The sequence below is a fragment of the Artibeus jamaicensis genome, unplaced genomic scaffold (genome assembly GCF_021234435.1).
Source record: "Artibeus jamaicensis isolate MK-2021 breed Jamaican fruit bat unplaced genomic scaffold, CSHL_Jam_final contig_685, whole genome shotgun sequence".
Taxonomy (NCBI): domain Eukaryota; kingdom Metazoa; phylum Chordata; class Mammalia; order Chiroptera; family Phyllostomidae; genus Artibeus; species Artibeus jamaicensis.
In genome coordinates, this window is record NW_026521924.1 from 28,323,459 (window position 1) to 28,338,251 (window position 14,793).

At 47.5% G+C, this 14,793-nt stretch overlaps 1 protein-coding gene across 1 annotated transcript in view; it reads left to right on the top strand.

Annotated features, from left to right (window-relative positions):
- Nucleotides 1-14,793, top strand: part of SLC9A8 (solute carrier family 9 member A8) — a 61,660-nt gene that overhangs the window by 11,370 nt on the left and 35,497 nt on the right. The window contains exons 4-5 of the mRNA XM_037167154.2: nt 9,665-9,723; nt 14,266-14,349. Coding sequence (XP_037023049.2) covers nt 9,665-9,723; nt 14,266-14,349 — 143 coding nt within the window. The remainder of the gene's footprint in view (nt 1-9,664; nt 9,724-14,265; nt 14,350-14,793) is intronic.

Here is a 14,793-nt window from a genome sequence, read left to right on the forward strand (position 1 = left end):
GTGCTTTTAGTTCTAGTCATTCCCTGTTGTTTTGACGAAAGGATTTAAATTTTTTTTTTTTTTGAAGAGTAGTGCTCTTTTTGTCATTTAGGGTTTTGAGTGGAAGATGATGAAAAACCACTCAGTTCTGGAGTTATTGACTAAAGGTAATTCTGGAAAAAGGCAAATACAGTAATTACATCCTAATTATACTTAAGTTATAAAAAATAGTTTTCAAGGAAACTTAAAGGGAGACTCCTAACTATAACAGCCTTCATTGCTTTTTAGACTCCTGGCGGCCAACGCTGATGCAGCTCAGGGTCCCACAGGTAGCTCTCCCTGCACCGGAGGTAGGTGCTTGGATTGATTAGGGAAGAAACAGACATGCGGATGTTGGTACGAGAGTGGCTGGCTTAGAGGTCAGGGCCGAAGCCGGCTGTCAGATTGACAACAGGACCACAGGAGACGGGACTGTCAGGCCGTCACATTCAAAGGAAGAGTGCTAGCACAGACTTTTAGCCTCAGTGTTTCTGGAAACATGCATCAGAGGTGATAATTTGTTCTTGGAACGTCGTGTTGCTGTTTTGTTGCCATTAGCTCCATGTGTAATGATGTCCTGCCTTCGCCTGGAGCCTTGCTTGGACTTTCCCCGGTTTGTGGTCATCTCCTCTTATCTCAGCATTTTATCATCGTTAAGCTGTGTTTTATGCTTACATCTTCCAGATATGCCAAAATAGGGAGGGAGTCTAAATTTTAAAAGACAAAATGCTGCTAATGAATTGCATTCTGAAACTTGCTGTATTGGGGCTGATTTCTATAAAGGTCCTATTACGCCGTGTAAATGTTCTCTGCGGATGATAAGGAATGCCATTCCTTTGAAGAAATAAGCTACTTTAAAAACCAAACATTTAAGCAGCCTTTCCCCAGAAAACAGAGACACACAACCCCGAGGTACTGTTTCCCAACTCACTGGCAGGTCTTCTGACTTTTAGAGCATCTTTAGAGTAGCATCTGCTTCAGTGTACGTCACACAATTAAGGACTGGATTCAGTTACCTTACTGTACTACAACTTGATTCTATAACTACAGCTGACAAGACACGCTGAACATATTTTAAAGTATTTTCAAGAAATCACTTATGGTTGAAAAGTATTTCATAAGTAATTGTATTTCGTTTTGCCCCATTATGTGGTAGGAGAGTTACGTCCTGCTGATGGTCAGGGTCAGCGTGGCAGCCTCTGTCTAGGCCTACTGGTCTGTTGGCACAAAGAGCCCAAAGTGACTGGGAAGCAGCCACTGTAACTCTTACTATGTGAACCTGGAGGACATGTCCTTTCAACTCACTGAGCCTAAAGTTTCAGGCTAAGGAAGCAGAAATTCCCCGGGTGGAAACCCCGCCCCCACATGAGTCCCCGAGGGTGAGGCCGAGTGGGGTGGGGCCACGCCTGCACATCGTGCGCTGTGCTCCTCCGTGCTTACCTGGTGGGGACGTCGCACCGCAAAAGCTCCTTTCATCACAGGTTGTCATTGCCAAGCTGGTGCTGTCTCAGCTCCATCGTTAGAGGCCACCTTAGCACTCTGGCCGGCTGGCAGCTTGTGGGTGGTGTGGTACATGGTGTAGGACCGCATGGAGTCCACGGTCACGTGCCCAGTGCTGCGCCACCTTTGCCATAAAGCGAGTCTCTCGGCTTGACACGTGGTTACGCAGTGTCCCACTTGGGTGGGTCAGACCCTCTGGGCCCACGGCAGTGGTGCCTAAAGACAGGCAGCGTGCGTGTCAGTCTCAGGCGGAATGAATTGCTATCCTTTCCAGGATGGCAGGGTCTGCTGTCATCAAGTGCCAGGCGCGTACTGGCTGGTCTCAAGGGATGGCACCACACTGAGTGCTGCGTTGGTGTCTGTGGCTGTCCAGGGGACGTTCAACAGTGGCAGGAGGTAGAGGTGAGAGTGAGTGCATGCTGTTGGGCGCTGCATAGCTTCCACCTGCCGTCATGGCTGCTGAGTCCATGAGCCCCTTGCACAAACGCTGAAGTGGCCAATGCCAGAGGCTGGGGGAATAATCTACAAGTCCCTGGGTTGGGTTTTTCTCCCCTGTCAGCTGGTCATAAAGAACTCCCAGACTTCCGGCCAAGATGGTTGCATAGGTAGACAGGCTGTGCCTCCTCCCACAACCCAAAGGAGAAGAACAACAACTTTAAAAACAAAAACCAACCAGAACTGCCAGAAAAATCGAACTGTATGGAAGTCCAACAACCCAGGAGTTAAAGCAGAAATATTCACCTAGACCGGGAGGAGGGGCGGAGACGGTAGCCGGGCGGAGAGGACTCATGGCAAGGCGGCGGCTCATGACCTGGTGAAGTGGCAGCTGGTGGAGCAGGGGTCCCACATTTGTGTGCAGATAAACTGGAAGGAACAACTGGGAAGCGAGACAGACTGCAAATGCAGGGTTCCAATGGGAAAATAAAGCCTCAGAACTTCTGACAGAAAACACCTGTGGGGGTTGAGGTGCTGGGAGAAACCCCCAGCCTCACAATAGAGTTCGCTGGAGAGACCCACAGAGTCCTAGAACATACACAAACCCACCCACCCGGGAATCAGCACCAGAAGGGCCCCCTTGGCTTGTAAGTAGCAGGGGAAGTGGCTGTAGGCGGCATTGTTCCTTTTTAGCCTCCTCCCCTACGTCCAGCGCCACAACGCAGCAACGTGGGTGGCCCCGCCCTGGTGAACATCAAGGGCTCCGCCCCTTACTACATAACAATTGCACTGAGACAAAAAAGCGGCCCAAATGAAAAAAATAGATCAACGCTCCAGAAAAAGTACAACCAAGCGACAAAGAGATAGCCAACCTATCAGATGCAAAGTTAAAATCACTGGTAATTAGGATGCTCAGAAATGTTGTTGAAATGAGTATTGTTGCAAAATAGAGGAAAAAGTGAAAGCTATGAAAAGTGAAATAAAGGGAAATGAACAGGGAACCAACAGTGACAGGAAGGAAACCGGGATTCAAATCAATGGTTTGGACCAGAAGGAAGAAATAATCATTCACCTGGAACAGAATGAAGAAATAAGAATCCAAAAATATGAGGAGAGGCTTAGGAAACTCTGGGACAACATCTGAATCATGGGGATGCCAGAAGGAGAAGAGGGAGAGCAAGAAATTGAAAACTTATTGGAAAAAAATAATGAAGGAGAACTTCTCCAATCTGGCAAAGGAAATAGGAAGTCTAGGAAGCTCAGAGAGTCCCAAAGAAGTTGGACCCAAGGAAGCACATACCAAGACACATCATAATTACATTAGCCAAGATTAACGAGAAGGAGAGAATCTTCAAAGGAGCAAGCGAAAAGGAGACAGTTACCTACAAAGGAGTGCCCATAAGACTGTCAGCTGATATCTCAAAAGAAACCTTGTAGGCAAGAAGGGGTTGTAAGGAAGTATTTGAAGTCATGAAAGGCAAGGACCTACATCCAAGATGACTCTATCCAGCAAAGCTATCATTTAGAATAGGAGGGCAGATAAAGTGCTTCCCAGATAAGGTCAAGTTGAAGAAGTTCATCACCAAGCTCTTATTATATGAAATGTTAAAGGGATTTATCTAAGAAAAAGAAGATGATCAAAACTATGAACAGTAAAATGATAAAATCACAACTATCAACAGCTGAACCTAAAACAAAAACAAAAACAAAAACTAAGCAAACAATTGGAACAGGAACAGAATCACAGAAGTGGAGATCACATGGAGGGTTATCAGTGGGGAGGGGGAGAAGGGAAAAATGGGGAAAAGGTACAGGGAATAAGAAGCATAAATACTAGGTACAAAATAGGAGAGGTTAAGAATAGTATATGAAATGTAGAAGCCAAAGAACTTATATGTAGGACCCATGGACATGAACTAAGTTGGGGGGTGGAATGTGGGTGGGAGGGGATGTGCAAGGAGGAGGGGAATGGGGGGGATGGGACTACTGTAATAGCGTAATCAATGAATGCATTTTTTGAAAAAGAAAAGAACTCCCAGTGTGGCCGCGTGTCAGGGCTGAGGGAGAGGTGCTGCTGTCACAGCTGTAGATGGCCGGGAGGACCGGTCTCCTGTCCCCACAGTGTACGAGTGCCCACTGGACCCAGCAAGCCTCATCTCTACTGTGATACTTTCATCTTAAAACAGGTTGCCACTGGGCTCACCTGGCCTTGTAGCTGGATGGGTAGGGCAGCCCAGCTTAGGAAGGACCGTTCTGGCCACTTGGGCACTTGCTGTCCCATGCGCAGAGGCTCTGTCTTTACAAGGGCCCGGTAGGGGACAGGAGCTGTGTGGTTTTCTCCTCGGGAGTTTTTGAGTGGTGCATTGGTCTCTGCTGCACGGCCTCGCTCCAGGGCCTTCAGGGTCTATGCCGAGCCACCCTCCTACTGGGGCTCACATGTACATCGCACGGCACCCCTTTCTACTGCAGATGCTCCCGATACCCCGGGGTCTGCCCGATCGCATGGCAGAAGCTGCTCGGATTGCAGCTGGACCTGCTACAGGGCCATTTCTTCCGGGCCTCACCAGAACCATCAGCCTTCCACAAACACAGTAAACAGTTGACGTTTTCTCAAGTGTGGACTTTGTTGCCTCCAAAGCCTGGAGGGGACCCACCAAGCATTGTGCTTCTTTCTTAGGGGGAGGAGGTGGAGCGTGCAGATCTTGTCCTTTACTTGGAGGGAATGTCCTGGCACCCTCCAGCCTCTTGACCCCTAAAAACTTCACAGACGGGCAGACTCCTGACACTTTGTGTCATTGGAGGCGTGTGTCTTACCAAGACACCTTCTTATTTGTATACCAGATCCGCATGATGTCAGCTGGATAGTGGGCCAGAGTGTTGACCTGTGGACTGTCCATATGGCCTAGATCCTTTGGGGCTATATATGACGAGAAAGCAGGAGTCACATAAGGCACCTGCCTCATTTGGAACTTCTGTGTAATCTCGAAGTAGTCTGGGGAGCTCCACAGTCCCACAGGGAGGTGGGCGCAACCTCTGCAGGCCCAGGAGGTTCACAGGAATCTGAAGGTTGAAGGTGCCCGGGTGCATCCCCCCATACCCCTGCCCCACATCTCCGAGTCCTGCTTCTGTCTGATCAGGACCGTGGGAGGGCAGGCGTCGGAGAATTGCCTTCTTGAGTTCCGCTTTCTCGAACACCTGCCACTCTTACTGTTAAGTTCCATACCTGGTCTTCAGCTCTAGAAGCCCCAGCTGCAGGAGATGAAGGCTCTGTTTGCACACTGCTGAGGAGGCCCTCTGACTCCTGCCTTTCGCTTTCAGCTGGGTTGTCTGAGCCTGTCATTTTCTCCTTCAGTGCGGCAGTGGCATTCAGCAGCGACCACACGGTCCCGCTGCTGTGATGGGCACTGTTTCTCCCTGTCTCTCCAACAGCGGAGGTACCGCACAAGCCACCAGCGTCCTGGCCCTGTCCACCCCAACGGCAAGTCTAAGCCATGGCACTGCCACCCAGGTGAGGGGTTCTCAGTATTTCACCGCCAGTGCCGGGGTCCTCATTGCCAGCCTGCTCCTGAGCCCCATATTTCAAGTTGGCTCCCTGTGGCCACTCCACTCCTGGAACCAATTATCTTAGGTTGGCTCCTGAATGGAGCCTACGAGAGGTTTGAGGACATGTAATTTATTAAGGGGCGCTCTTCAGGAATGATCTGTGAGGAGGGGAGTGCACCAGAGTAGAGAAAGAGAGCCAAACATGGGGTGGGGTCTCAGGGCAAGTCCAGCCTGAGCCTTGGGAGGGGGGCTCTGCAGCAAGAACTGACCGCAGAGCTGGCCCTTCCTTAGAGCAGGGGGGCTACACATCCGTGCCCCCATCAGTTACCATTGGCCATGGGGGTGTAGGGGGGCACAGCCTCTGCCATGAGGAGCCTCTGGGCAACTAAGTAGGTTTTCTGGAGAAGGGGGAGAGCTGTAAGCACTTAGCCACCACTCACGGCAGGTCTCACAGACCAGTCAAGGGGACTCGGCCGGCCACACAGCGTTTGCCACAGAAGGCAGCTGGTAAGCTCTCTACAAAATTAAAACTGCCTGTACTTGGGCCCAGTGACCCCCGTTTCAGGAGGTTTTCCTGCAGGTACTTGCCCACATGTGGAGTGAAGTGTCTGCTCAGACGAACGTCAGTGAGAGCACCAGCCTGGGACACACCCAAGGGCAGGGCTAGGGGACAGGCTGGGGGGTGGCACATCACTGCAGGGGAAGGCCCTGCGGCCCTCAACAAAACAAGAAGCGGAGCTCTGTATGCTTGGATGGGGAATGGTTTCTGAGATACGGTGTCAGCTAGAAATAGAACGGTGGGTGCCACATGTCTTAAAAGTGGTTTTCTGTGTACAAGCACATGTACATGTATGATTTTCGACGTGCAAACTCTTGGAAGAAACGTACTGTGTGACCAAGGCCTGGGAACCATGCCTCATGAATAATAACACAAAAACAAGCTTAGGCAACAGAATAATTACTGATTTTCGAATGTTACTGCTTCGTATGTAATTACGAGTGTTAATCGTGGTATGAAAGTTTGGTGTGCATTTACAAGGGAAAAAGAAAGTTGAGGTTTTAGTAGAGCAAAGAAAAGCACTTGCTTTTAAAGTGAAGTCTGAAACCATGAGAAGAGGTTCAACTTCCCTAGTGTTCAGGAATGATTGCTGAAGGCAGAGTGACTGCAAATGGGAACTGAAACCTTCAAGTACAGTGTCTTGCCCACCATATTGGCAGAAATGTTCAAGTCTGACCATTATCCAGGATTGGTGAGGATGTGGGGTTGCTCTGGTGGACAGCAGCAGGGTCACTTCAGAGGACGACTGGGCAGCCTTTTAGGGGGAAGAAAGCTCCTGCCATTCATTGTCTCTGGACCCGCCCCCGGGCAATACTCTTACACAAGAGGCGTGCACAGAGGTGTTCACTGCAGCCCACTGTTAGCAGCGAACACTTGGAGACAGCCATTCTTGGCGGAATAGTTTTTAAAACTGTGACTGAAAAAATTAAAATATAATGTGCATACCATAAACTTAGCAATTTCCAAGTGCACAATTCACCGCTTTTCTGTATAGTCACCGAGTGGCGCAGCCACGACCACTGTCTAATTCCAGAACATTTTCATCACTTCAGAAAGAGGCCCTCTACTCGTAGCAGTCACTCCCCGTGTCCCCCTGCCCCCTTCCTCAGGCAGCTGCTAATTGGCTTCCTGTCTGTAGAGTTGCCCATTCTGAACATTTCATATAAATGGAATCATGCAACCTGTGGCCATTTTTTAGTAACAGCTCTATTGAGATACATTCACATACCATACAAGTTATCTACTTTAAATATACAATTCAGTGCTTTTAGTATAGTCACAGAATTGTGCAACCCTCAGAATAATTGACTTTAGAACATTTTCATCACCCCAAAAAGAAAGCTATCACCCCCAATGCCCTACTCCTCAATCCTGGGCAACCATTTCTGTCCCTATAGACCTGCCTATTCTGGATATTTCATATAAATGGATCATAAAACAGTCTTTGTGTCTGGCTCCTTTCACGTCCGTGTTTTCAGGGTCCATCACATGCCACATGAACCAGTGCTTTATTCCTGTTCAGTGCTGGACACTGTTCCCTGGTGTGGGCAGACCGCGTCGTCCAGTCCGTTCATCAGTTTGTGGACGTTTGGGCAGTATCCACCCTTGGGCTGTGATGACTAACACGGTCAGTGAACATCCACACACAGGTTTCTGTAGCAAAGTGTGTTTTCAGTTGTCTTGGTGTAATTCCCGAGTCTCGCAGTGACTCAGTGTAACTTCCCGAGGGGCTGACTGCCCAGCTGTTTCCCCACGGCGATCGCCACACTCCACGTTCCCACCAGCAGTGCAGGGGGTTCCAGTTTCTCCTCTGGGGCCTTGCCTGCGCTCGTTTTCCACATTTTTTTTTTATTACAGCCATCCTAGTGTGTGTGAAGAAGTATCTTATTGTGGTTTTGAATTGCAGTTCCCCGATGACTAATGTTGTTAAGCATCTTTTCATGTGCTTTTTGGCCATGTCTGTATCTTCTTTGGAGAAATATCTATTCAGTCTGTGGCATTCTTATGCGAGGCTGTAGAGCTGTTAAAAGGAATGAGGCAGAATGCCACATAGTAATCTCTGATCTATTATTACACATGGATCGAGACTTAACACTGAGCAAAACAGAAAATGGTAAGAAGATACATCACAGCACCATAAATTTCATACAAATATACGCAGATGTGCCTTATGTGTACACACACACACGCCAGGACCATGTGGTTAAATATAAATCTCTAAGGGGGCAGAGAAGGGTCTGGTAAAATATTCCGAGAACACATCAAGATGGTTGGTTCCTTGGGGCAGGAAGAGAGAGAACTAAGGTGAGAGTGGGGGGCGGGTCTCATCAGAAGGGACTTGTCTTTTTTGTAACATTTCACAAAGTTTTCATGAACTATCTGCTCCATAAACATGTATATGAAACTCCTTAACATGTATGCACAATTTGAACCAGCAAGGAAAAAGAAGCAACCGGCGAACTAGCTGGAGAGGGGCAGAGTCAGTGCGCTCCTGCGTCTGGCGAGTGAAGGCACAGACCCGTTCTGCAGGTGTGGCCACAGCCTCCCTTTATAGCTCAGATCCCTTTGTCTTGGTCTCTTCAAAGTAATTTCATTGTGGCTTTAATAACATATAACAATCCAAATAGCATAGAGGTTACAATTGCTCATCTCCTCTCTTCACCTCGAGTCCCTGCTTGCCCGTGGGAATTAGTGTCGGTGCGGCTGCTTTTCCTAATAAACTGTGGTTTAGTGCCGTCTCCTACCCCTCCCAGTGAGCTGTGTTTCTTCAGCTTTGTGTTGTCGACTGAGGAAAGCTGCTTTCTCTCATCCCTAAGTGTCTCCGACAGGGGGCTTCCTGCTTGCTTTGTCCCCACCGAGGCTGAGATTCAGTAATTCGGGAGTTCCGCTCTGGCGGCTTTAGTTTATGAAAAGTTCCCACGGTGACGCCGATGAGCCAGCAGGGTTCAGAATCATTTGTCTAGTGAGTAACACAACAATCCTAAATTGTGCTCATGATGCTTCTTTGAGAATTGTTTCTGATGGGTTCTTTATGAGAGGGTAATGAGCCCATCAGCTATATAGAAACATGGCTGAACTCAGATGGTCTGTTTTTTCCCTGGGATTTCACTGAATTTTTACTGTAGGCTATTTTCAGCATTGCAGTTTTATCTCCAACTGAACACTATACACCGAGCTGCCGTCCGAGTCTGAGAAGGGGATCTGGGCTCATTTTTTTTAATGGTAGGGACAAGGGGCAGACTTAGCTTGTGAGATTTCTCCCATTTCACATTGAAAATGGGTAGATGGGGGGAAAATGAAAGGTGTTAAATCTTCTATGCCAGGCAGACTGTTCCTGGGTCCTATTTTGTAAAGCTTTTTCTCCCGCCCCCCTCCCCCAAATTTTTATAATTTTCATTATAGTATGTTTGCCTGAAATGCAAGTGAGAAACTCATGTAACTCATACAACTTCACATTAATTCCGATTCTTAAGTTTTCAGACATAAAACTTGCAGAAATCCATAAAAGCCATTTAGAGACATAATGATATTCAGTTTCTCTAGAATAATAAACCTGAGTAATCTTCCTTGTACCTTAAATTTATGTTAAACTTACATTTTCTTTTCTAGGTATTCTCATGGGAGCAGTCATAAAAATTATAGAGTTTAAAAAACTGGCAAATTGGAAGGTAGGTTTGCCCAACTGTTCTTTTTTTAACGTAATTACAACTTTATTGGTTGTTCTTCATTTTAGTCACATCAGTGCTGATGGTAGCTTTCTTATCAGTGAAGTTTACTTTATTTAACATTCGGTTAGATGAGGGTTGATGCCTTTACATCCGAGTTCTTTTTAAAGCATAAACCTCACACTGTTTCGGTCAGTGAACGTGGGCCACTCAGTGTCACGCACGTTTCCGTCGCCCTCGGGAAAGGCTCTGATTAGCATTCAGTGTTAAACAGTGCTCACTGCTCCCAACTCCATTCTCACCGCTGAGAATCACGAAGTGTGTCTGTTCGGCACCGGGGAGCTCACAGAGCACTTTACACACTGTAGCTCGTGCTGCCTTCATGACTCCCAGGGTGGGCAGGCTGCGGATTATCGTCACCCCGGTCACCCCGCTGTCACAGACGAGGAAAGTAGTGCTCTGGGGGTCGGGTGTGTCCCATGTCCCAGAATTAGAAGGGGCTGAGTGGAGCCCCGTGTCCACTTTCCCCTCCGGACCGTGCCAGGCCCAGTTTTCGGACGCCCGTGGCTTTGTGCACACACAGCGGTCGTGAGAGCCGGAGCCTCGTCTTGTGACCTGAGGACTAACTGAGACTGGAATTTCTGCTTACATTTGAGCGTCCATATTGAGTAGGGAGATTAACAAGTGCGTTACAATGTTGAATTTGCGAATGGAAATAAGGTCCGTTTCAAAATATGAAAGAATTAGTTGGTTAAAATTGAGCACATTTGAGCCCCTCCCCCCGGATTAGTTTGCCTATTAAACTATAGAGTGTAAAATGTATAAAACAAGCCATATAGCCCTGGCTGGTGTAGCTCAATGGATTGAGCGTGGGCCCGAGAACCAAAGGATTGTGGTTCAATTCCCAGTCAGGGCACATGCCTGGGTTGCAGGCCAGTTCCCAGCAGGGGATGCACGAGAGGCAACCATACATTGATATTTCTCTCCCTCTCTCTCCTTCCCTTCCCCTCTGAAGATAAATAAATAAATAAAATCTTTAAAAAATAAACAAGCCATATAATCTGACCTAAAACATGATTTTAAACTGTTATAAATAACATTCGGGCAATATTGTATGTATTAATTGAATTCTCAAATGTATATTCAGCTCCTAATGTTGTAGAACTCCTACCAGCAGGGACTGCACCTGGGCAGGGGCCGAGCCTGGGCAGGTGCCGCCAGAGCACATTGTGAAGGGTCCGCCTCTGCTTTCCTGCTCAATGTAGCTGGGGGCGTCTCCGGCCATGGGGTGCAGACCAGAACCCTTTCTCTACCCCCAGGGCTGTTATAACCTGATATGCAGAGAATCACACCTAGTGCATTTTGTTTCATTTGATATAAAATCAGTTGATCAAAATTGGAATTGATTTTAGAACCATTAAAAATTGTTTGATTTTAAAATATTACTCTATAGAAACTTCTGGAACTTTCACTTAAAAATAACTTCTAGCTTCTCTTGAAAAAGCACCTCTCTTAACAGCAGCCCACCTTCTGCCCAGCAGAGATTGGTCCCAAGGCACTGACGGGAAGCTGCTCCCCCGGTGATGCTGTGGGCCCCCCGCAGAAGCCTCTGAGCTGGGAACCCCTGCTCTGAGTCGTGGGAGAAGGGGAAGGGAGGTTACCTTTCACTTTTAGTTTTATGTGCTTCAGTGTTACTGAATTTCGTTTTCAGGTTAAAATAACGGTCGTACATTCAATAGTACAGACAAGTGAACCAGAGCTGGGTAATGAATATAATTAACTTCCCGAAGAGCCATCTGGGCAACCAGTGGTTGACCTCAGAAGAGGGCGAGGTTTCTAGTGGGGGGTAGTGGGGCAGGCTTCCTGGAAGAGCAGGTGTTTGCGGAAAGCAAGAGCAGGAAGCAGGACACCTGTTTGGAACCTGGGAGATAAGAACGAGGAGCTTGGTGTTTTTTCCTCCAAGAAGTTCTGTTTTCAGACTGTGTCTCACTGGGGCAGCCTTCTTCCTGTATTGTCCTAATGCTTCGTATGTTTCTGTTGATCAACTTACTTTTTTATTTATATACATGTTTGTAGCAGTTTTTTAAAGCTTTATTGTGGTAAAACATACAAAACGTATAACGTATCCCTTTAGCCATTTTTGAGTGTGCGATTCAGTAGCATCACATACACAGTTCAGTAGCACTGGACATGCCCACAGGGTTGCATGGTCATCACCACTGTCTCCAGAACTTTTCCATCATCCTGGGGAGAAACTCTATCCATTAAACAACCTCCCATCCCCCACTCCCTGCTTTTTAAAAAAGACTTTTTTTATTTTCAGAGAAAGAGGAATGGAGGGAAAAAGAGAGGGAGAGGATCACTGCTGTGTGAAAGAAACATCAATTGGCTGCCCTTCACACACCCCCAACTAGGGACCCAGCTTGGCAGGCATGTGCCCCAGCTGGGAATTGAACCAGTGACCTTTGAGGTCTCAGGCTGGCACTCAGTCCACTGAGCCACACCAGCCAGGGCTCCCCTTCTTATTTTAAAAATATTTGTAATTTATTTTTAGAGAGAGGGGAAGGGAGGGAGAAAGAGGAAGAGAAACATCAATGTGTAATTGCCTTTCACGTGGCCTCCACTAGAGACCTGGCCTGCAACCCAGGCACATGCCCTGACTGGGAATCGAACCGGCGACCCTTTGGTTCACAGGCCGGCACTCAATCCACTGAGCTACACCAGCCAGGACTATCCATTTATTTTAAAGGAAACATAACAATACTGTTTTTGTAAATAAACACATAAAAACAAAGGAATACGTGTGCCTGCTGTAGCCTCTGAGGCGAGCCCGTTCTCTGTCGAAAAGAGAAATCAGCACACTGGAGGGAGGCTGTGTCTCCAACTGGACTTGGAAAAGAGTCCGAAGGGGCGAACTTTCTCAGTCCGCATGGTCAGTGGTATGCGGTGCACACTTCTTAGGTGCCACCGAAAATGATCTCAGACTGTTTGGGGAGAAACGTTGCCAAAAGGAACCGGGGACCTTTTTGTAACATTGTTCATGGTAAGGTAGTAGATGCATTTCCTGTGGCCACTGTAACAAAGTACCACAGATTGGGTGAATTAAAAGAACAGGAATTTAGCCCTGGCTGGTGTAGCTCAGTGGATTGAGCATGGGCTGTGAACCAAAGGGTCTCCCGTTCGATTCCCAGTCAGAGCACAGGCCTGGGTTGTGGGCCAGGTCCCCAGTGGGGGGGTCTCAGTTCATCTTCACAGGACATTCGCTGTGTGTGGGTGTGTCCTGTTCTGTCTCTGATGAGGACACTCTCCTTGGGTGTGGGGTCCACCCTCATTCAGTGTGATCTCCTGGGGATTCTTCCTTTAATTACACCTGCAAAGACCTGATTTACAAGTGAGGTCACATTCTGAGGTTCCAGTGGACATGAACTGGGACAGGAGGGTACTACACGATCCACTGTCGCTGGGTTCTCCTTTTTCCCAGCAGAGATTTAGTTTCTGATAGTCCAAGAAGATCAGCACAGCGGCCGCATGACACAGATTCCGAGAATTGGTTGCCCCACAAAACATGGAGATCAGCCCGTTACTTGTCCCGCGGCCCCGGTCTGAGTCATGAGCTTGTCGCACCTGCAGTTATTTTAAGACTTAATTAGAAGTCATCATTTACTTCCATTTTGAGCCTTTTTTAAATGCTATTTTAGTCTTTATGGTAACAGCTGTACATTTGTAAGAATACATTTAGTCCTTCTTTTGAATATAGCTTTTGATAAGAAATCAGACTGTCAAGATCGTCGCTTAGAAATTTTCACATGAAAAAAGGCCTGATTTTGCAATATTTACATGTATTACATGCAGTCTCTTGTGGCTTGAGGACTGGAGTGTATTTTCCCCCAACTCACCAACAATTGGAGTGTTATTTCAACCCGCCAAAGATGGCACTACCTGGAAATGCCTTTCAGAACCGTAGTTAACATTTGAATCTGAAAGCGTGTTGAGGGACTGGCTTTATAGCCAGGTCCTATGTCCTAAGTCGTGAGAGCATCAGGTGGGGACTCCCTCATCACAGTCAGATCAAGGAAAGTGGCAGGGTTGTCTGAGGCAGGCAGAGAAAAGGCAGGGCTCTTTCAAACGTGTGGGCTTTACTCTTCCTGCAGTTGGAGTGTGTTGGGGCTTCCCAGTAGTACCTTTGTCCTGGAGGGTTCCAGTCCGTGGGCTTTTCAAAAGTGTTCTGTTCGAAATGTTTTCTATATGAAAATTAATTTTCTTGCCTTAGTAAAGGGTAAAAAAGCATATGACTATGTTTAGAAGCAATTCATTCTGCCTTTTCTTTTGCTGGTCATCTTTTAAACCACTTATCCTAAATTTAAAATGCACGTTTTATTTTTTGGTGGGGGGTTTGTCTGTTCTCCTGCTGGGTGTTTTTATCATGCAGTTTTTAAAACATGATGTGTTTCCACTGGGCCAGGCCTAAGAGAAGAATTACTTTGACTCTTTACTGATGGATTTATTTCATAATTGCCTCTGAAAGTACCCATTTAATATTTCCAGGAAGAAGAAATGTTCCGTCCAAATATGTTTTTTCTTCTGCTGCTTCCACCTATTATATTTGAGTCAGGATATTCATTACACAAGGTAAGGCTGGATGGCTTCCGCGTCGGTAAGGCAAGCTCCTTAAAAGCTTGGACGTTAATTTAGCAGCAGTGTCTCCTTTTGCTCACCCTGGGCGTGCATGGGAGAAGCTGGATGGACAGCCTGCCCTGTGGGCGGGAGCAGACATGGTCAGCGGGCTGCGTTCCTGGTTTCAGGCAGTGCTGTCCACAGAAGGGCGCTTCGCTAGGAAGATGACCAAAGTGATTTTCAGTGGTGCACAGACGGCATGTTGACTCTTCTTGTTGGACGTAAACCGACACGTGTGGAAAGGATAGACTGTGTCCTGGGTGGACAGGGACATGTGCCCTGGGCCTTTCGATTCTCTCAGCTCACCACGTGGGCCCTCTGCCCTCCTTAGGCCCATTCCTTGTTCAGTGTCTCCCCTCTCAGTGCCCCATCCTGGGCCTCAACTTCCTGCTGGTATTC